We start from the raw sequence: 23,235 nt of genomic DNA, 5'->3' as shown, positions 1-23,235 counted from the left end.
TGAGAATTTGGTTTCCATCGGCTTTCCTTAGTATTCATTTTGATGAATTTGGGATGCAATTTAAAAGCTGTTTTCATTCTGCAGCCTGTTGATGGAAATGTAGAATTTATCACAGAACCCTTGCCACCATCTTGCATTCCCAAACCAGTATTCATTACCCATAGTAAAAACCGAGATCCTGTTCACATACATGCACATACACAGACACGCTCCCCACCGTCCCCTTCACGCACACACCCACACACACCTCAGATGGTGAGTGAGATAGAATTTTACAAAATGGGCCACATGCTAAAACTTGTTAGTCATGTGGTAGAACTTTTAGCCTGGGTGCAATTGTTCACACCTGTAATCCCAGCACTTTGGGAGGCCAAGATGGGTGGATCACCTGAGGTCAGGAGTTCTGGACCAGCGTGGCCAACATGGTGAAAACCCGTCTCTACTAAAAATACAAAAATTAGCTGGGCGTGGTGGCAGGTGCCTGTAATCCCAGGTACTTGGGAGACTGAGACAGCAGAATAGCTAGAACGCGGGAGGCGGCGGTTGCAGTGAGCTGAGATCGAACCACTGCACTCCAACCCGGGTGACAGAGCGAGAATCCATCTCAAAAAAAAAAAAGAAAAGAAAAGAAACAAAAAACTGGCCGGGCACGGTGGCTCACGCCTGTAATCCCAGCACTTTGGGAGACTGAGGTGGACAGATCACGAAGTCAGGAGATCGAGACCATTCTGGTTAACACGGTGAAACCCCGTCTCTACTAAAAATACAAAAAAATTAGCCAGGCGTGATGGTGGGGACCTGTAGTCCCAGCTACTCGGGAGGCTGGGGCAGGAGAATGACGTGAACCCAGGAGACGGAGCTTGCAGTGAGCCGCGATCCTGCCACGAAGACTCTGTTTCAAAAAAAAAAAAAAAACCAAAACTGTCTTTATGTCCTACACCTAGCATTTACTAAGTAGAAGATGTGCCCTTTTGAAGGGCATGTCTACTCCTAGAACTTTTAACTACAATGTTTTGCAGTAGAAATAGATGCTATTATATTAAGGTGAAGTGACTTTAGAATTAGTAACTCGGTGTTGACAGACCACGCTGATCGAAGATTAGCCTTGGAGTTTAGAAAGCTGGAGAGCATAAATATTCCAGATGACCAGGAAAGGAAAAGTCAGAGAAACAGTTTTTAAGTAGCACTGTTATAATGACCTGTAAAACTTGAAATGAGAGAAAGCTGTTTTCTAAAATGAAGAATTACATATTTAAAACATTAGTTTCCTCAATGATACTGCTACATATCTGAAAAGGGTGGTTACGTAGCATTTGGGACAGACTCATCTCAGTGGTTTGAGGCAACAGGTGTGGCTGAAGAAAAGGTAAGGCTGGGGAAAAACCAACATTTCTGGTCTAAACTGATACTGTCTTCTTACTTCAGGCAGTTCCCTGTGCCCCGGTTTTCTCTGTCTGAAAAATGAATGATAACACATACTCTTCAAAGTAGCTCAAAATGCTTGGTAGTTACCTACTATTCCCTGATAGGCCACAGGCAGATAGTTCTATGCTTAGAAATGGAGAATTTGATACTCAGAAAAGTTGAAGAAGCTTCATTCACATAGTGAGTCAGCAACAAGGACAGATGGAAAAACATGTCCTCTGACTCCTGCCATTATATTCCTTCTCTTCTGCATTATGTTTCCTTTTGATATTTCATGAAGGTTTTGTGATTGGTGAAATAAATTAAAGCACTTCCATGAAGGAGACAAAATGTGACCCAGTGTCTGCTGATGGTGGTTAGTGATGAGGACAGGGGAACACTGTCTGCCTCATAATGGGGATGATCCGGTGAGGGCTCCTTTTCACAGGTGATCACACTGTGAGTCACCTCCTTATGCTGAGAGTTCAGTATGCTATTATAAAATACTTTATTGTATATTATTTATGAAGGACTAGAGTATCTATTGTCTTACTTTCTTTCATTCTCATGAGGTAGAATAGAGCCGCAGATGGCATTATGCATGCTTTATCCCAGACAGATGATAATAATATCTGCCACTTACTGAGTACCTTGCTGGACTCAAACACTCTTACACATTTATATCTTCCCATTGGGTCATCATGTGGACCTTGTGAAATACGTGGAATAGCTCCATTGTTATAGATACGAACCCGGGGCTCAGAGAAGCTAAGTAATTTGTTCAGGGTCACACAGACTTACAGGTCTGTCAGACTCCTAAGACCTTGATGCTTTCATTGTGCTGCATTTCCTTTCAAATTATTAACTTGCCCTATGTCAGTACAGAAATGGCCTCCTCAGCCTAGCCCAGTGCTCCAACTGATTGTTCTCTCTCATAAAAGGCACTCACAACTAACCAGTTGCTTAATTTAGCAACTCACTGATTAGATTGCTAGACCAGTTAAAGGCAAATTTCAATAATGAGAGCAGTTATCACATATCTAGTACTTACCATGTGACAGACTCTGATCTAAATTTACGACATATATTAAGTCATTTAAGCCTTACAACCATGTATAAAATAGTGAACTGCGATATGATGGAGTTTTTCTTATTTTCATCCCGGGATGAGAAAATAGAGGCAGAAGAGTTTTAAGCAATTTGCATGGTTAATAAAGTGTGGAGCCAGGATTTGAACCCAATCTGGCTCTAGACCTCTTTACTACGGCTCTCAGTTAGAAAAGTATTCAGTTCAGCAAGTGTTGATTTAGTTCCTGTGTGCTATGCCAGCAGAAAATATAGTTCCTACACAGAAGAGCTTACATTTTTGACATAAATCAAAATGTATATACTTGAAATAAATGCTACAACACCTTAGCATATGGGGTGTAAATGTTGTATATGGATGAAAATGAATAATAGAGACTGTAAGTGAGTTGCCTGAGAGCTAATTTGGCTTCGCAAGTAATGTTCTTGACTGTGGACGAGTGACTTGGGCACTGGGGAGAAGCTGTTCCATGTGTTCTAAAATAAGCAGGTTACTTGGCTACTGTTCAAACTCTAAATAGGTATATGGGTTGTAGCTATTTGACCTGAACTAACTTTAAATTCCCCTGAGTCCTTGTATGATTTTGGAAAAAAAAGAAGAAGAAGAAAGAAAACTTTTCTCTTTAAATGCTGCGTTTAAGTTAGAATTTATTAAATTCTCGACAAAATACTGCCAGGCTGACAGGAAGGGGATTTGTAAGTATTGTATCATTCTTTTGTCAGGGTGTTCTCTTTTTCTAGCAGGAAGTGTTGTGACTTGCTCTCTAAAGTTGCAATTGTAAGAAGAATGTTGGGTTTCCAGATTGCTTTTCTGGGTGTGGGAGAAGGTTCTGTCTATCAGTGCTGCGAGAAAGGAAAGAACCAAGTTTGCTCTCAGCGGGTAACTATTTTAATATTATCTTGACAGGCTGTAACTTTCAGATTACTAAATCTAAATTTAAATACTAAATGATTAAGCAGAAATTTACTTTAAAAAGCTTGAAATTCCTGTTATTTATTTGTGTAGTTAAGCATTTGGAGTCACTTTAAAAAATACTGTTTACTCAACTAGAATAAAATTTTTGTTGAGAGAAAATTTTGAAGTTTAGATTCTAACCTGTTCTGTGTGTATTCTGTGTTTGTCTTTATTTAGAGATTGTTTAGGGAGTTTATACTTTTTAAAAATGGGTTTTGAAGTCCTAATTATATAGTTGTATTTATCAAGTATCTAAAACACTAAATAATAGAAATTATTGTCTATATTTGTGGTGGGGGAGGAATTTCAAATGCCTTTGATCCCAGTTAAATGGTTTTTCAAAATTGTGTAAAATGGAGATTGAGGTGGCTGTCATGACAGAACATGCCATGATTAAATTAGTATTCTACTCTTCCTAAGCGGGTTAAATCAAGCAGTTGTCTTAATGTTTATAATTTATAAAATAATAAAAATCACTAGTGATTAAATTTTGATGGTATTGGTACTTGGCAGCAATAGTGATTTCTGGTGCTCGGATACATCAGGATTTTCCATCACATGGTTGTCATATAAGTTTAATTTCCCCATATTTCCAGCAAAGGGAAGTATAGCTAGTTATGTAGTCAATCCTCACTCTGAGTTGAATCACCTCTTGGACTGGTTGTACTTAGTATATGCATATGAAGTAAAAAGTGAAGTATGAAACAAAACAAACCAGTTTTTTCAATTAACAAGCGCTGTATTTGCTAACATATAAGCAAGGTATATAACACTGTAGGAGGCATTTTCAGTGACTTGTCGATAGCTTTCTGCTTAGTGTATATAGTGATTTGAGTTGTAGGTCACAATATTTTATGGCATTTTTATTTTAAATTGAAAGGAAGCATGATAACTAGTCTGATCTTGCGTAATGTCTCTCTCTCTCTCCCTCTCTCTCTCTCTCTCTCTTTCACACAGGCACATACACACCCCACACACATATCCCTGAAAGTTGCCCTTGGCTTCACTCCAACATATGTTAATTTTCATAAGAAAGGAAACTGAAAATACTTCTTAGGTATGAACATTAATGAATTTCATTAGCAGCAGATTTATTTTCCCATAAATTATTCAGATTTTTGGGGTAGATGTAAAAGTTTACTTAGGAGGTATGGAAGACATTAGACCTTTTAAAAGAAAAGTGGGCTATTTTAATCTAAGAAGCTAGTTAATGTATCTTAGCTTTCTGAAGCTAGGGGAGGGAGAGGTGTTTTTTTGTTGTGCCTTTGGGTTTGAAATAGTATTCTTCATCCCAGGAAAAGGGGCTTTTAGACCATAGTTAAGACTTGCATTAAATAGCTGCAAAATTCTTGCCTGAGAAACATTTAAATGATGTCTTTAATCTGACCAAATTGAATTGAATATTTCTATTATTTGAAAAAGCTATGTATTTATTTTTAAATAGCCATTGCTTTCAGATCTTATCTTTATTAAGCATAAAAAAAGGAAAGGAAATTTTTACCTAAAATGGAGGTATTTGATATTCCTCCAGGAAATGACACAGGATTGGGCACCCTTTGGGGGTTAAGTGACTCATAGATATTGGACTGAAAACAAAACAAAACAAAAAATCAATTAGAATCTAGCTAATCATCAATTATAGCACAGAATAGAGGTATTTCCAGAAAAAATGAACTCATTTCTTAATAGCTATGTAGGGATGAAATCACAGGATTTCTGAGATTTGCTTTAAAGTAATTCAGGGAAGAGAGACAGATAGGGAAGGAGGGAGGGAGAAGAAAGGACAGGAAGAGAGAATAGATGAACCAAGCAAATGTGGAGAAATCTGGATAAATGTAGAATCTGTGATGGGTTTATGGGTGTTTTTTGTGCTATTTTCTCTTGTATATATTGAAAATATTGACAATAAAAATGTTAGTAGACCTTTAGTTTGGGGCAATTTATATTTCCTTACTTCCTTTCTCTCTCTCTCTCGCTCTCTTTCTCTCTCTCTTTCTTTTCTTTCTGATGGAGTCTCACTCTGTTGCCCAGGCTGGAGTGCAGTGGCTTGATCTTGGCTCACTGCAACCTCTACCTCCCAAGTTCAAGAAGTTCTCCTGCCTCAGCCTCCCATGTAGCTGGGATTACAGGTGCCCACAACCACGCCCGACTAATTTTTGTATTTTTAGTAGAGACGAGGTTTCACCATATTGGCCAGGCTGGTCTTTAACTCCTTGTATTTACTTCTAAATGTTAACTTTTATCTATAAATTGCAAGCCTGTCAAAACATGATGTACGCATGATGTGTATGACTGTAAAGGTTAAATGTGCTGCTTGAATGCCGAAATGATTGAAAGTGAAAACTGCTTCTGAAAAGGTTTATTTCTGTTTGATTTTCAGCTAAATTCAAAGGACAGGTCACAAACATCTTGAAGAGTCTTGTAGTATCTTGAAGTATTGAACAAGGGTAGTTAAAGCATGATAACAGGCCAATTGGATGTGAAGAATGTGAGGACGTTATTGATCTTGACTATTTTGTTCATAGCTTTCTCCAATACAGTATGTGTTTTTAAAACCACGTGAGAGGACTATATAGCCTTCATGATGTGTAGGTCTGCGCACTTTCCCTACTCACCTCCATGGAAGTTTATTTATTGAACAAACATTCGGTAGGTGCTTGTTGTGAGCCAAGATACAAAGTCAAATAAGATACCAACCGTGCTTTCAAGGAGCTCACAGGCTCATGGAGGAGATAGAGAAAGAAATAGATGTAGTCACACTGAAAGCTGAAAAGGGCTATGGGAATATGGGGAAGGGGAGGAACTGGTTAGCAACTATGACCCTATGATGCATCGCCTTTAAAATAATACAAGACTGGGCACAGTGCTTCATGCCTGTAATCCCAGCATTTGGGAAGGCCTGGGTGGGCAGATCACTTGAGGTCAGTAGTTCGTGACAAGCCTGGCCCACATGGTGAAACCCCGTCTTTCCTAAAAGTACAAAAATTAGCCAGATGCAGTGGCGCATGCTTGTAATGCTAGCTACTGCGAAAGCTGAGGCAGGAGAATCGCTTGAACCCAGGAGGCGGAGGTTGCAGTGAGCTGAGATAGAGCCACTGCACTCCAGCCTGGGCGACAGAGCAAGACTCTGTCCCAAAATAATAATAATAATATAAAAAGGCTGGGCGTGGTGGCTCATGCCTGTATTCCCAGCACTTAAGGAAGCTGAGGCGGGTGGATCACCTGAGGTCAAGACTTCGAGACCAGCCTGATCAACATGGTGAAACCCTGTCTCTAGTAAAACTACAAAAACTAGCCAGGCGTGGTGGTGGGGGCCTGTAATCCCAGCTACCTGGGAGGCTGAGGCAGGAGAATCAATTGAACCCGGGAGGTGGAGGTTGCTGTGAGCCGAGATCATGCAATTGCACTCCAGCCTGGGCGACAGAGCAAGACTCTGTCTCAAAGCTAATAATAGTAATATAATGTAATATAATATAATACAAACAGAAAATTGGAGATGGCTTAATTGATTGTGGGTATTACAGTGGTAGAAGAGGGCTAAAACGGCTTAGTCTAACCCCATGCATGACTTTGCAAATAACTCTTCTGCTCTCATCTCTCTTCCTCGCCCTTCCTAATAAACCTTTATATGTTTCTTATGCATCCACAAGGGTTATTGGAGCAGTGTACGTGCAGAACAGAGCCATCTCTCCTTCACATTAAAGAGTAGACTGATGTTTAAGTCTCCTTAAAGGTTTTAGATATATCCAAGGCCAAATTATAGTTATAGGTAGGCAGCTACTTGGAGTCGGATAAAGGGTAGAGTTAGCCTTCAGTCACAGATAGCGCCTCTAAAGTTCATTTCTCAATTGATTTGGAATTCGAAGCATATTTTGTCATGGAAATAGTAGTAAGGTTTTTCAGGTTACTTTACAAGTATCCCTGAAATTTTATATTACGTTATCTGACATGATACGGTTTTGTTCTATGATATTTTATTTTCATTGTCTTCTAGGTGAATTGTAGAAGCACAGTTGCTAAATATATCCAAATTTATGTTCCATCAGCCAGTTACTTTATTCTGTAGTTCCTGATACTATACAATCTAATCAGTGTATATAATAATGCCTCATGAGAAAATACTGTCAATTTTATTTGGGGTACCTAATGATGTCCTCTGTTTAGTTGTACAATTTGCAGCTGAAATATTAAGTAGAATGAACAGAAGAGCTAGACCTGAAAAAAACTTTCCGAAGTAAAGTCTGCTATACGTGGTGATTATTTCTTTCATAGATGTTTGCTCGCCACATTGACTATAAGAAGCAATTTTTGGCTGGGCATGGTGGCTCATACCTGTAACCTCAGCACTTTTGGAGGCCAAAGTGGACAAATCACTTGAGCCCAGGAGATCAAGACCAACCTGGACAACATGGCAAAACCCCATCTCTCCAAAAAATACAAAAATTAACTGGATGTCGTAATGCGTGCCTCAAATCCCAGTTACTCAGGGGGCTAATGTGGGAAGATTTCTTGAGCGCAGGAGTTGGAGGCTTCAGTTATCATGACACTGCACTCCAGCCTGGGTGACACGGTGAGATTCTATCTAAAAAAAAAAAAAAAAAAAAAGAAGCAGCAGCAATTTTTGATAATGCTGATGTGCTAGAATCAATGCACTGTAAAACACTCTACCACTTTTCCTTCTGCTTCAACCTTTCCTAAACTTTTAGGACTAGGAACCTGTGACACATGTGAGGGCATTTAGGTTTTGACTCCCTTATTTTGACTTTCAGAGCAACAAATCATTAAATAAAAATTGTGTGTATAGCCTCTTACGCGTTTACAATTAGTTCTTTACCAAGATTCCTTGAAAGTTTTCTAAAATGAGTCAAGCAAAATTCCAAGCAAAATTCCAAGCCACTTGTTCTTGAGAAAAATCTTAAAAGAAAAAAATATTAAAATGAAAAGTAAATCACATAGATAACTTGAGTGTTTGTTTTATATTAAGACTAAGTTATTGGCACTGATATAATGGGAGTGGTTGTTCACAATACTTAGCATTCAGGAGGCTGAAATTAAGCAGTATTAATACAGAGAAGCAGAAGCCTGTTATATATAGGAATGAATGTGTCAGGAAAAAGTAAGCATTTGTGTGCTTTTTTTCAGAATGTTGCCTGTTTTATGATCAGTGCCAATTTAACACCAATGTTTTAAATAAATAACTTTCAGAACTCTATATAGTCTTTACTGAACTAATTGTCTGTATTCTGTATGTTTTATACAATTAAAGTTTTGGTTATTTTAGTTCATGGCTTAAGTGAATCCCTTATCCTTTTAAGTGATGAAAACAAGTTAGTATTAGCTGGAGGGGGTTACTATCTGCATTTTCTGGCAACTGTTCTTATTGCTCGATATCATGATCATATTTGTTAGTAGCTTTTTAAGTTATTTTCCAAAGGCTATACTGGGCATGTACCTTCTCTCTGCAAAGCAATGTGTAGTCTCTTTGTTTTTGTTTTCCTGGGAAGAGTAGTTAATTGGCTGGGCACTGCAGCTCAAGCCTGTAACCCCAGCACTTTGGGAGGCTGAGGCGGGAGGATCACTTGAGCCCTGGAGTTTTAGACCAGCTTGGCAACATAGTGAAATCCTGTCTCTACAAAAAAAAAAAAAAGAAATAAAATTTTAAAATTAGCCAAGTATGGTGGTGCATGCTTGTAGTCCTAGCTACTGGGGGTGGGAGGTGCTGAAGCAGGAGGATCACTTGAGGCCAGGAGTTGGAGGCTGCAGTGATCATGCCACTGCACTGCAGCAATCATGCCACTGAACTGCAGCCTGGACAGCTCAGCAAGCCTCTATCTCAAAAAGGAAAAAAAAAAAAAAGGAAAGAGAGAAAAAATAGTTAATTACCTTTCCTCCAACACATTCTTTTGCTTTCTTTTTTTTTTTTTTTTTTTTTTCCAGCTATGCTTGGAGAAACACATCTTTTTTTTTTTTTTTCTTTTGAGGCAGAGTCTCACTGTGTCGCCCAGGCTGGAGGGCAGTGGTCTGATCTCAGCTCACTGCAGCCTCCGCCTCCTGGGTTCAAGCAATTCTCCTGCCTCAGCCCCCTGAGTAGCTGGGACTACAGGAGTGTGCAACCACACCTGGCTAATTTTTGTATTTTTAGTAGAGACAGGGCTTCACCATGTTGGCCAGAATGGTCTTGATCTCTGACCTCGTGATCTGCCTGCCTCGACCTTGCAAAGTGCTGGGATTACAGGTATGAGTCACTGCGCCTGGCCGAGAAATACATCTTTTTAATTGTGCTTCACAACTTTGTGTCCTGGGCAAAGTCAACGACTATTCCAGGCACTCGTTTATTCCCTAATACAATTTAGGGAATGAAGTTATGGAACGCTACAGACCTTTCAACTTTCAAATTCTCATTGCCGTGATCACTGGGTATTGGGAATACTGGGAATTTTCACTACCCTGTAAACATTGCAATTGGTTGGAGTATTTTATTTACTTTTTATTTTTATTTTAGTTTTTTTTTTAGAGGCAGGCAACCATAGCTCACTGCAGCCTCAAACTCCTGGGTTTAAGTGATCCGTCTGCCCCAGCCTTCCTAGTAGCTAGGACTACAGGCTTAGGCCACCATGCTGGCTGGGGATTTAATTTTTTTTCTTTCTTTCTTTTTTTTTTAGAGAAGGAGTCTTGCTATGTTGTACAGGTTGGTCCCGAACTCCTGGCCTCAAGCAATTCTCCCACTTCTGCCTCCCAAAGCACTGGGATTATAGGCATGAGCTACTACCCTCAGCCTCAGTTGGTGTATTTTTTAAGCCATGCCTATGTAACCAACATCTAGCAGTGGGGGTAAAAGGTGAAGTTTAGAGTGTTCTCCAGAAACAAACAATCTTGAAATGAGATTTGCAGAGCAAAGAATTACACAAGTTTTTGTGTGCTATTCGTGAAAGAAGTGTTCTGTTTTACTGAGGAAGATTGTTCTCTTTGACCAAGTTTAAGAATCTGTGTAAAGAAGGTAGATAAACTGAACCAAGTAGGACAATGGAAGTCCCAGCTAGAGTGTCCTCATATCTACTTATGTAACTATAGAGAGAAGTCTATAATTAAATTTTTAAATTTTGTGGCAAGATTCTAAATTCTATGGGAGTTGAAGTGAAAGATCAGTGGGAGGTGGAGTCATTGGGAAACATGCTTTGGGAGAGGATGAAGCTTCCGAACCATGCTTGAAGGGTGAGTAGAATTTGGATAGAGAGAGAGGAAAAATAGAGGAGGGTATTCTAACCTTGAGAAGCAGATAGAGAGAGAGGAAGTTTTTAACGGGAGACAGGAAAAGCAGAAGAGACCAGGATAAAACAAAAGGTACTGATAGAGGAGAATCCAGGACCAGCTGTAATAGAAGAAACACAGTTCCGTGAGAGTACTGGAAAGATAAATTTTATCTTGGGCGTGGACAATCTGAAGATACTTCCTGAAATATGCTTTTGAAGTGTCTAGATAGATGGGTGAAGAGCATTCCACTGGAGAGACCCAGTGGTCTCTCCAGGGAGTGGAAGAAGTGGGAAAATACATGGCCTGTTTGGGGAATAAGGTCTCTTGAGAGTGTTGGGTTCAAGGGTGTAGTCCCTATCATGGGAAGTAACATTGGAAAGATGGGCAGACATTAGCAAGAAGTCAAGTCAGAAAAGTGTAGGGGCTTGAATGCTGTACTAAAAAGGGACTTTCTTTTGTATGGAATGTTTATAAGGTCTACTGTTCAGGAGGTTAGCAGTGTAAAGATTGCACTGGAGGAAGACGGAACAGCAGGCAGATCTGATAAAAAGCTTTTGGAGTAGGCCAGACATGAGGTGATAAACAGATATAATGAAAGAATCTCAAAGATTGCAAGGCAAGAATCCAGAGGGGTTGGAGGTTGACTGATCCTCCCTTTGTTTTTTATGGTCAAACTGCAGTCTGGAGACAGAGGAAAGTGGGAAAGTTGAAAATGAGATCGATTTGGCAGGAGAAAGAGTTAGGAAAAACAGGGAAAATAATGTGGCAGTAAGTTAGATTGGAGACACTTAGACTTTCCTAACTTGAATCTTCCTCGCTGACTTTCCTTCTCCATTGGCCACTTCCAAATTGGACCCTGATCTGCTGCTGCAAGTGTGTCTGTCATTAACCCTAGGCACAATACCCTTACCAGTGATGTCTCTCTGAGAATGCCCTTAGTGGGGATGTCTGAGAAAATCCTACTTGCCCTCAAAGGCAGAGTTCAAACGTCACCTCGGAAAAAACTTTCCTGACACCTACCACTTAGTATATATGACTATGATGGGATGATAGCACTAATGTTGTATTTTTGTTTTTCCATCTGTTTCCCCCACTAGACAGTAAGCTCTTCCAGAAAGAAGGGAATTTGGATCCTAATTGTTTCTTTCTGGAGCACCCAACACAGTGCCTGGTGCATACTAAGCCTTAAGTTAACGCTTGATGAATATAAATAAATAAGTGGGTGAGTGTGGTAGACATTCAAGTTGGGAATCTTCTAAAGTCATTAGGAAACATGAGACTGGAGCTTTAGTAATCACAGTATGAATAGGTGAGTTTTAGCCCACAGTGTTGCACACCCATCCAAGCTAGAGACTAGTGCTGAGCTGTTCACTTACCTAACTAGGGAGGTGGCAGGGTGGCAGTTTCTATTGGTAAAAGTAGGTATGCAAAGTGTGGGTGTTCAAAAACACTGCCTGTTTTGGGTGGAGGAAGGTGACAACACCCCTTTTCTGATCATTCTTGAATTGTTCACACATAATGGTGGCTAACTTGTTTATTTTCATTTATAGTGAAATAATGTATTTCTTCCATGTTTTGTCCCCTCTTTGTTGCTTTCTTGTTCATTTTAGGAGCTCAAGTATGTGTTGCCCAATCTCTGATTTAAGTGATAAGCTTCTCTTTTCCAATTCTATTTACCATACTAGTGGCTGGGATGAAGTCTATGGTGAATATCCTGTTTTTATCTTTTGGCTGCCTTTCAATTTCAAGAAAAAAAAATCAAGTTTATGATCAAAGTTGGTTACCCCCAGATGAGTTTCCCCTTTCTCCTGGACCTCATGGTACTGAATGACATAGATGAATAAGTAGATTATTCAGTCAGCTGCATTCCTAAAGTGAGTGAGTGCTTTAGGAGACAAAATAGGCACCCCCGTCCCCCTTCAAATACCTTTCAGAATTTGAGTAATAGTTTCAGGTAGTTGTAGGTACACTTTTCTCAGCAAAGATCTGTGTTCACGGTTTATGTATAGTTAAATGAGCCGGTGGAGTGGTTTCATAATTGCAGTATTGTTAGTCAAACTCTGTAATTAGGGATGACTTCATAGGCATAAGATTCTTCTATGGGTGACGCCCTGAATTCATACCCAGTTGTACACTATATCCTTTTACGAAAAAACAAACAAACAAGGTTTTGTTTGCTTTTGTTTTATTCCCTTATTGGAAAATCTGTTTTCCTGTGTCTTATATGTTTAGTGAAGGAGGGCTGGCTTTTTTCTACAGCTTTCCCTTTTCCTTTACAGAAATGGCAGGCATAGGAGCTAGGGAGGAAACAGAATTTGAGACAGATCAAAGTGCTTTGCAGATGAACAAATTCAGAAAAGTGTAGAGACTCCAGGATGTTTTATTTTTGATAAGTATTAAAATTGCTGAGTTTAAATGGAGGAAAAATATATTTCTATTTCTTTGAGTGTCCGTTCTCTTTCTCTCTCCCTCTCTCTCATCATGTAAATAAAGTCCACTTTTGCTTGGTGGCACACATCTGTAGTCTCAGCTACTCAGGAGGCTGAGGCAGGAGGATTGCTTGAGCCCAGAAGATTGAGGCTGCACTGAGCTGAGATTGCACCACAGCCTGGGTGACAGAGTGAAACCCTGTCTCAAAAAAAAAAAAAAAAAAAATACGTAAAGTCCATTTTTGTGAGAAGACAGACTGGGAAAGAGGATATATTTGAAAATCAGGGTTTTTTTCCTTTTGCCTGTAAATCACATATTGTGAAATTGGAGTTAAATTTTTATTCAGTAAGTAATACTTTCTCTTCACCTTTTTCCAGTACTCGTGAAACAATTTGCAAATTAGGAGGAATGTGACAATATTGACAAGCTGTTAGCTATTTTGAAAAGTGATCCTAAATTATTTAAAGAAAAATTGCTGTTTATTTGTTTGTATATCTCCTGTCTGCTCTTCAAATTGTGTTTAGAAACTGGCCTTATGGAGGAGCCAAATTGAGTCATGGATTAAAAAGTGACTGACAGGTTTTCCTTTAGGCTCATCCTTCTTAAATTACTTTGACCAAAGGCTTGTAATTTTTATATATGAGAGAGACCTATTATACTCTGTAGTCAGTAATTATAGGGAGATGAGATAACTTTTCATTTATCCCATGTAAAAGGCTATTAGTAGAACTAATGCCTTATATTTATTTATACAGTTCTTCAAAATTAACCCAGGCATTCATTTATTGCCTATTTTCTTTCATGAAGGATTTGAAGTTGCTGTGTAATACTTCATAGTCACAGTATGCTGTCATATATACCATCTGTAATCTTCATTAGGCCCTGGAGGAAGTAGGTATTATTATCACTATTTTCAAATGAGGAAACTTAGGCTGAGACAGATTAATTAAACTTGCTCATGGACACATTACTAGGGAATAGCAGAACCAGAGCAATAATCGATGCCTTCTAATTTCACGTCCCAGAGTCTTTCTTCTGTTAGAACATACTACCTCCTTGGGCAAGGTACAACAGCTTGGTGTACTGGTACTTGAGATTACATGAAGTGTCTACAGGGCAGTATTGATATCAAATCTTGTGTTTTGTTTTGTGAACCCATCCGGGATGTTTTAGTAGCTTTAAGAGAAAAAAGTTCTATAGTACAATGAATGCCCCATTAAGAGGAATAGAGCTTCTGTTATTTCAATTTGTAAGATTTTAATTTTTTAATATCTCTAGTCATTCCCAAGTTACTTAATGTGATGTTTTCTCCCAAGATAGTACTTTACTGCTTGATTTCCTTAAAGACACAATCAAGTACCTGTGAGTAGTGTTAAGGGCAGACCATTTTTTAATTCATAGTGGCATAAAGAAATCTACATTAAACAACTTTATTTTAAGCTTCAAATAGCAAATTTTACAATTGTAATTCTTATCTACTAGAGCATATATTGTGAGCTTTTTAAATTTGGCTTTATATTTTTTAGTCTTGGCCCAGGTACTTCAGAGTAGCATTTCTTTATTTCCTTTCAAATAACTGTCAATAAATGAATATGGGTTTTATTTAAATTGGAAAGTCCTGCATTAAACTGTTCTGTTATCCCAAAACAATCTTGTCTGGAAATACGGTTTTGAGGATATGTGCATGTTCCAATTTCTTCTTTTTGTTCTTACTGAAGTGTCTGTCTTTAATGTCTCCAATAGATGGAAAATCTGAGTTATATGTGCAAAGTCACTTTAGGCTTTTTTAAAGGCAATTAGAAATAAGAAACTTAGGGCTGGGCGCGGTGGCTCAGGCCTGTAATCCCAGCACTTTGGGAGGCTGAGACGGGCGGATCATGAGGTCAGGAGATCGAGACCATCCTGGCTAACACGGTGAAACTCCGTCTCTACTAAAAAATACAAAAAAAAAAAAAAACTAGCTGGGCGAGGTGGTGGGCACCTGTAGTCCCAGCTACTTGGGAGGCTGAGGCAGGAGAATGGCATGAACCCAGGAGGCGGAGCTTGCAGTGAGCTGAGATCCGGCCACTGCACTCCAGCCTGGGCGACAGAGCGAGACTCCGTCTCAAAAAAAAAGAAAGAAAGAAGAAACTTGAAAAGTTTAAAATATATATATATATATTTATAATGTACTGGATTAATTTTTGGCGTTAACTGGTGCCCTAAAATCATTTCTATGAGATCTAAGCATTTCTTAATTCATTTTTATTTTTTACTTTTTTTTATTGAGACAAGGTCTTGTTCTGTCACCCATCCTGGAATGCAGTGATGTGCTCAAAGCTCACTGCAGCCTCTACCTCCCGGGCTCAATCGATCATCCCACCTCAGTTTCCCAAGTAGCTGAGACTAGAGGCATGCGCCACCACCCACGATGCCCAGTTAACTTTTTGTATTTTTGGTAGAGGCCAAGTTTCACCATGTTGCCCAGGCTGATCTTGAACTCCTGAGCTCAAGCAATCTGCCGCCTCCACCTCCCAAATTGCTGGGATTACAGGCATGAGCCAGCACTTGCTAATTTTATAGGAAGAAGAAAAGAACTGCGTTTCTGGCCACTCTGAGAAGAAATTAATAATCCTTAAAGTTTCTAGAGACTTTTTTCTTCTAAAAAAAAAGACATTTGTCCCTTTTATTGCAGTCACTAATTCACTCTGTGTCATATTGTAATTATTCATGTTTGCTTCAGCAGATTGTAAATTCCTTGAGGGCAAGAACTAGGCATATAGCAGATGCCTAAAATATTGGTAAAATTGTTTGAGAAATGGGGGGAGGACATGTTGGGAAGAAAGAGATGTCTACAGGATTTAATCAGAGCCCAACTGGTCAGCAGGGATAAGCGGGGCGGGGGACAGGAGTGGTTTATGTCCAGAACCATCTTACCTAATTTATTTTTCTTTTTTCTTTTTTTTTTTTTTTTTTGCAGTGATGCACTGATGGCTCACTGCAGCCTCAACTTCTCAGGCTCAAGTGATTCTCCCACCTCAACCTCTAGAGTAGCTGGGATTACAGGCACACACCACCACTCCTGGATAATTTTTGTATTTTTGGTAGAGACGGGGTTTCACCATATTGGCCAGGCTGGTCTCGAACTCCTGGGCTCAAGTGATCTGCCCGCCTTAGCCTCCAAAAGTGCTGGGATTACAGACATGAGCCACTGCACCCAGCCCTAATTTTCTTTTGCATAGAAGTGATATGGTAGTGTGAGAATAAGCTCAGTTGTATGGTTTTCTTTAAGTTGTTTTTTACTCACATACTTTAAATTATTACTGGCTCACAATCTGCCCAAACTGGAAAGGACCTTTAGAGGTAAAGGAGAGAAGCCACGTGTTTTAGATTTCTGAGATGGTCTTACTTTTAAACTTTCTGTGCCGTTATTCTCCATGGTATAATTCATGAAGATGTGTAATAATTTTTTATTGAAAACATGATTGTTTGAAAGATGTGAAGAAAATTGGAATAAATCCCATGTCGTATTTTTGTAATGAGGAGTGTTGAACACATTCGTGAAACAGAATATTTTTAGAATTACTACTATTCGTTTGCATTTAACTTATGAATTTTTAAAAAAAATTTTTTTTTGGAGATGAGGTCTCACTGTGTTTCCCAAGCTGGTCTCGAACTCTTAGCCTCAAGCAATCCTCCCGCAGCGCTGGGATTGCAGTTCTTTTTATTCTTGATCTTTAAAATGCCTAACTTCAGGCCTGGGCGTGGTGGCTCATACTTGTAATACCAGCACTTTGGGAGGCTGAGGTGGGTGGATTGCTTGAAGCCAGGAATTCAAGATCAGCCTGGGCAAAATGGTGAAACCCCATCTCTACAAAAAATACAAAAATTAGCCAGGCATGGTGGCCCACGCCTATAGTCTGAGCTACTCAGGAAGCTGAGGAGGGAGGATCACCTGAGAGGGAGGAGCCTGGGAAGTCAAGGTGGCAGTGAGCCGTGATCGCACCACTGCACTCCAGTCTGGGCAACAGAGTAAGACCCTGTCTCAACAAACAAACAAACAACAACAACAGCAAAAACCACAAAGCCTAACTTCATTACTAACTTATGAACTTGCTTTTCCTCATAGATCCTGTGATTACTCTGAAAGGTATTTTCATCCAACCTGTCTACTGAGAAGTTATCTATCTTTAGTGGCATCTTGATATCATAGATAAGAAAAGTGAATAGGCAAGCTTTGTTTTATATCTTTTTTAAGAGTCTAGTGTTATTTATTTTATATTATTTTATTTTATTTGAAACAGTCTCACTCTGTCACCCAGGCTGGAGTGCAGTGGTGCGATCTCAGCTCACTGCAACCTCTATCTCCCAGGTTCAAGCAATTCTCCTGCCTCACTCTGCCTCCCGAGTAGCTGGGATTACAGGCACCCGGCTACTTTTTGTATTTTCAGTAGAGACAGGGTTTCACCATGTTGGTCAGACTGGTCGCGAACTCCTGACCTCAAGCAATCCACCTGCCTCCACCTCCCAAAGTGCTGGGATTACAGGCGTGAGCCACTGTGCCCGGCTGATGGTTTTATTTAATTTTTAAAACACCAGTCACTACATGTGTCTGTTACATTATGGTAAAAACTTAGCTAATAGCATCATATGGTCATTTTAAAACTTCTCCAGGATTTGAGAAACCAGAGTGTGAATTCCAGTCCTGAGAGTCCAAGTCTTCTAATAAGAAAAAAAGGAGATTAGAATATGTAGCTCCTGGGACTATTGTGAGGGTTCAGGATATTAATATGCAAATGAATTTGTATAATGTATTAATAATACTTGGTGTATAGTTGTTGAAGGGATTAATTTTATTAAGGTTCTGTTTTATTGAGTGCCTTACTATGTGCCAGGGGCTGTGATAAATTCTAGAAATAGCAACAATTCTGTGAAAAAGATAGATGTGGCCCAGCTCTCTTATGAATCCCTCCCTGCCACTTCCAGCCCCTACCTCTTTATACCGAGCATTATACTTCTTGGCCAAAACTTGAGTTGGTGAGTAATTTGTTGCCTTTTAATAAAATGTCTAAAAGGGATCAATATAAGATCTCAAAATGTATTTTGTATGGTTTGTGAAATTTAACCCATAGTATACTTTTTTTTGGAAAGGCAACATCTTTAGGGCAGTGGAACTACTCTATGTAATACTGTAATGGTGGATATATGTCATTATACATTTGTCCAAACCCACAGATTGTACAACACTAAGAGTGAACCCTAATGTTCACCAGAGTCTTAGGGTGGTAATGATGTACTTTCATCAGTTGTAACAAATGTACCACTCAGGTACAGGATGTTTTGGTCAATGACTGATCAAATATCTGATAGTAGTCCCATAAGATTATACTATATTCTTACTGTACGTTTTCTATGTTTAGATATACGGATACCATTGTGTTACAATTGCCTACAGTGTTTACTACAGTAACCTGCTGTGCCATTTGTAGCCTAAGAGCAATAGGCCATACCGTATAGCCTATGTGTGTAGTAAGCTATACCATCTAGGTTTGTTAAGTGCACTCTGTGATGCTTGCACAATGGCAAAATCACCTAACAATGCATTTCTCACAACACATCTCTGTGTTTAAGCAACATGTGGCTGTATATGGGAACTCTCTGTAACTTCTGCTTGATTTTGCTGTGAACCTAAAACTACTCTAATAATAACGTCTATTGGCCAGGCACGGTGGCTCACACCTGTAATCCCAGCATTTTGGGAGACCAAGGTGGGAGGATCCCTTGGCCCAGGACTTAGACACCAGCTTGGGCAAGGTGGCAAGACCCTGTCTTTACAAAAAAGAAAAAGAAATAAAGAAAAATAAACTCTACCAAAAAAATAAATCAGAAGAGAGAAAAAACTCAAAGCAAAAAAGGAGAAAGCAACATGTAATCATTTTCATTTTTCTTCGTCCAAAATTATTGTTATAATAGCTTTGTATTTGGAAATTATCTACTGTGATACCGACCTCCTCTCTTTATTGCCAGGATCAGCAAGGTTTTTCCATATAGGTTCAGATCATAAATATTGTGTGACAAGAGGTAAAATCAAGAATATTATGATATTAATATCAAGGATATAATATATTATTTCTACAAGTTTTTATTGACAAAATTCAAAATATAATAATTGGGTACAATTTTTTGGCAATACAATTCTGATGAGAAGAACAGAATTCTTTTTATTCTGGGATAACATTTCACTTAATTGGGTTCAAAGTTAATGTGCCCCATCATCAAAATTGACTGCAAAAAATTTCCTTTCATAACCATATCCAGCTTGAGGTCATACAAAAACAACTGGTGATCCAGTTTTGGCCCACAGGCCATATGTAGTTTGCCAACCTTTGTTCTATTAGTTAAATAGATCAATAAGGCCAAATTGGAAAGGGTGTATACTCAGATAATATAATAATTTACATGCATAAGAATGTGTATATTAGCACACGTGCATTTTTATATCAAAACCAACTATAATTTGCTTTATTTCCTCTTTATTTCTCCTTTAATGAGAGTGATTGATAGATGTCAGTGTGCTCTTTGAAAATCAGTGTTTTCACAGTGAATGATTCTAAAGTGGCTTAATAGGAAAATGATATTTTCTGTGAATCATTGGTCACATAATTTTGACCTTTAGCTTTGGCTTGTATAACCAAGAATTTCTATTATGTAGCTTTTTCCTGTCACTGCTGGGTACTTTGATCCTTCCTTAAACTTTTTGAATGTAATTTAAGATTTTGTCCTTGGAAGGAAAATTCAGGAATATTTTTTCTCAATAAATTTTGGTAAGTGATGGCTTCTCACTTGTTTGTTTTCTTTATTAAAGCTGTACATAGAGACATGGTAACCTATTCAGATTGTTTTGGTAGTTTGAAATTCTGTTTAAATTATCCCTAAGATGAGAACTTAGCAAGAGTGCTTATATTTATCACAATTATTTTAAGTCTGAAACCTTTTCGGTTTTTCTTTAGATCTTTAAATGGATGAGATGGCTACCACTCAGATTTCCAAAGATGAACTTGATGAACTCAAAGAGGCCTTTGCAAAAGTTGGTGAGTATTTTTTGTAGTAAAACTATAGGGAAGCAATATTTATTTGGTCCCAAAGTTATTTCTCTAAAAATATCACATGAATGGTTAATCAAAAACATTACAGCAACATAGTTAAAATAGATGAGATAAAGTTTTGGAAGCTATACTTAAAATTGTTTTATTTATTTATTTATTTATTTGGTCAAGAGTGGTAGCTGATATTATTTCTAATTTTATATAGTATTTAATATGGTCAAATTTTTTAGACCACAGTTCCAGTCCTTAACTGGTGACTGTTATGTATGGTTCCTGAAATTTTCATGCCAAATTTTAGTTATTATATTTTGTATCTCGTATCTTTCTGAAGAGGTTTGAAACTTTCACCATATTCTCAAAGGGATATGTGACCTTCAAAAACATTAGATGATTTTTTACACTTCCCTAATTAGTTTGGCGTTATTGCCTTTTTTATGGGTTTTCTGAGCCTTTGGATAATGCAGATCGTTCTACCTCGCCATGTTAAATTATAGCTTCAATATAAGATGAGAAGGCATAGCATGCCATTTGATTTATCCTTTATCATCATATAACATGCCTTACAATAGAGCAGCTATTTTAGTGCTCTATTGTAAAATTTGGTAAAAATTTACCAAATTTTAGTGCTCGGGTCAAGTCTATAGACAGTAATGAGAAAACAGGGTAAGAACAGACTACTTATGTAAATACATGAATCAGCATGTGCTTAGAGAGGTAGATTATTATTATTTGGTATCTCCTTGACTAAAGGGTACAGAATTAGCTCATATAATGATTTGTTATGTAAATCAGAATTTGCCATTAGACCTGTGTTGAAAATCCCATTAGTGAAAAATGAGGAAATAAACACTTCTGTTCCCATATATTTATAATCAACATTTTCTATGAAGTCATTCAGTAGTAGCAGTGTACCTTGGGAAGAATAGTGACCCCAGCCAGAGTGACCATTCATAATCCATCAAAATTTTAACTGGAAAAAACTGAATAGTCCTGACTCTAACATGATTGTGTATGTGTGTGTGTGTGTATAAAAATAGCAGTTAATTAACTTGCCATGGATACCACTTACTGTAAGAAAAATGCTACATAGTTTAATATATAACAGCAAGTGAATTCTTGGCTGCAAGAGTTTTTTTTTTTTTTTTTTTTTTAATGTCTCTCATTCTGTCAAAATAGTCTTTTAATTGTTTTAGGAGGCCGGGTGTGGTGGCTCAGGCCTGTAATCCCAGCACTTTGGGAGGCCGAGACGGGTGGATCACGAGGTCAGGAGATCGAGACCATCCTGGCTAACACGGTGAAACCCCATCTCTACTAAAAATACAAAAACTAGCCGGGCGAGGTGGCGGGCGCCTGTAGTCCCAGCTACTCGGGAGGCTGAGGCAGGAGAATGGCGTAAACCCGGAAGGCGGAGCTTGCAGCGAGCTGAGATCCGGCCACTGCACTCCAGTCCGGGCAACAGAGCGAGACTCCGCCTCAAAAAAAAAAAAAAAAAATTGTTTTAGGAGTGCATTTGTTGAATGTTTTTTAAAATTTATATTCATCTTTCAACATTAGCAGCAGCTTAATTTGTTCTTTATGAATAGAATTTCGGAGTAGACACTATGCCCTATTAAGTACTCATCTCCTCAAGTAAAAGCTGAATACAGGTCTTGTCCTCACATGCAGCATCTTGGAAATAATTATGTGCAATATTCCTTAAAAATTAAAGATAATTCAGATATTATTTACCTGATGAGACTTGGAATACATTTTACAAGTAAAAGAACTTCATTGTCCCTTAAAAGCTTAATGACATAAAGAGGATTGACCAATTATCTTCATAGAGGAAGCAGTTAAATTATATTAAGTAAGGAATCAATGAGAAGTTTGACTGCAAGAAAAGGTCATTGTGGAGCTATTGTTTAAGTAGAGTTTAAGATAGGAGTACAGTTTGCCAACGCCCCTGCCAGGCATATGTTCCTAACATACTCAGGCTCTTATTACTATATATGCTGTAAAAAATTCTGGAATCCAGAATTCCTGCCTGCTGTGAATATTATTCTTTTGTAGTGTCCACTCAGTATCTAGCATAGTGTTGCACACATGTTAGGTTCTCAGTAAATATTTCACTGATTGAAACCCAAGGAAATATATACATGTAGCCTTTTGATGTACTGGGATTTTTGTCATTATCAACTATACGTTCAGAGGGCCTTTGTTGTGAAGATTTTCATTACAGTGGAATTTATTATGAAAGGTTTTTGCCATTAAATTGTAGCATATAAAATTTATATGTATTTTTCAGCATAATAATGCTTGTGTGTACTCCATCTTTTAGAAACTCATTTAAGGACCCAGCAGTCTTTCGATTTTCTTTAAAAAAATCTTTGTAGTTTTAAGTTGTTGTTAGTTACAGAACCCTCAGGCAACTGTCAAAGGTGTTACAGAAATTTTTTTCCTAATTCAGGGACACTTTATTTTAAATACAAGCTCTATAACTTATTATCCTGTGAAGGACAGTTTTTCCTTTTTGTGGGGGTAGGTTGGCAGAGAATAGGAAAGACTATTTGGTCTCAGTTCAATTGCGACAAAATATGGAAATCATTAGATGATTTTCCCCATCTATTAACAATAATAGCCTTGATTATCTCCTTAGAAATTCAGCAAAATCATAGTGTGTGGAGAAAATCTCTGTAATTACTGCTAATCATAGGTTTTGTTCAATCAATTAATAGTGCTTTGAAGCTCTCTTTACTAGCAATAAATTAAGTATTAGAATTTAAAGTTCTCTTTTCACTCACTTTCTGCACCTGCGTAGTTTTAATCTCCAAGCTCATATAATTATTTTAATTTTCTCAACAATTGTTTCCTGTGCTTCCCAGTAGCAGAAATCTTAGTTATCAATTTTTGTACTTCATGATGTTTCCATTTTAATTTAAATGCTGGAATACGGCCGGGCGCGGTGGCTCAAGCCTGTAATCCCAGCACTTTGGGAGGCCGAGACGGGCGGATCACGAGGTCCGGAGATCGAGACCATCCTGGCTA

General features: G+C 38.3%; 1 protein-coding gene across 4 annotated transcripts in view; it reads left to right on the top strand.

Annotated features, from left to right (window-relative positions):
- Positions 1 to 23,235, top strand: part of PLS3 (plastin 3) — an 89,470-nt gene that overhangs the window by 28,272 nt on the left and 37,963 nt on the right. For 2 of the 4 annotated variants that reach the window (XM_011957533.1, XM_011957532.1), the window contains exons 1-2: positions 3,245 to 3,370; positions 20,116 to 20,196. In XM_011957533.1, the coding sequence (XP_011812923.1) occupies positions 20,124 to 20,196 (73 nt within the window). In that variant the 5' untranslated portion in view covers positions 3,245 to 3,370; positions 20,116 to 20,123. Of the gene's footprint in view, positions 1 to 3,244; positions 3,371 to 20,115; positions 20,197 to 23,235 lie in introns of those variants that run through there. The other 2 variants (XM_011957531.1, XM_011957530.1) reach the window with 1 other exon arrangement.

Source organism: Colobus angolensis, unplaced genomic scaffold (assembly GCF_000951035.1).
Source record: "Colobus angolensis palliatus isolate OR3802 unplaced genomic scaffold, Cang.pa_1.0 Scaffold446, whole genome shotgun sequence".
Taxonomy (NCBI): domain Eukaryota; kingdom Metazoa; phylum Chordata; class Mammalia; order Primates; family Cercopithecidae; genus Colobus; species Colobus angolensis.
This window is presented reverse-complemented; position numbering and strand designations above follow the sequence as displayed.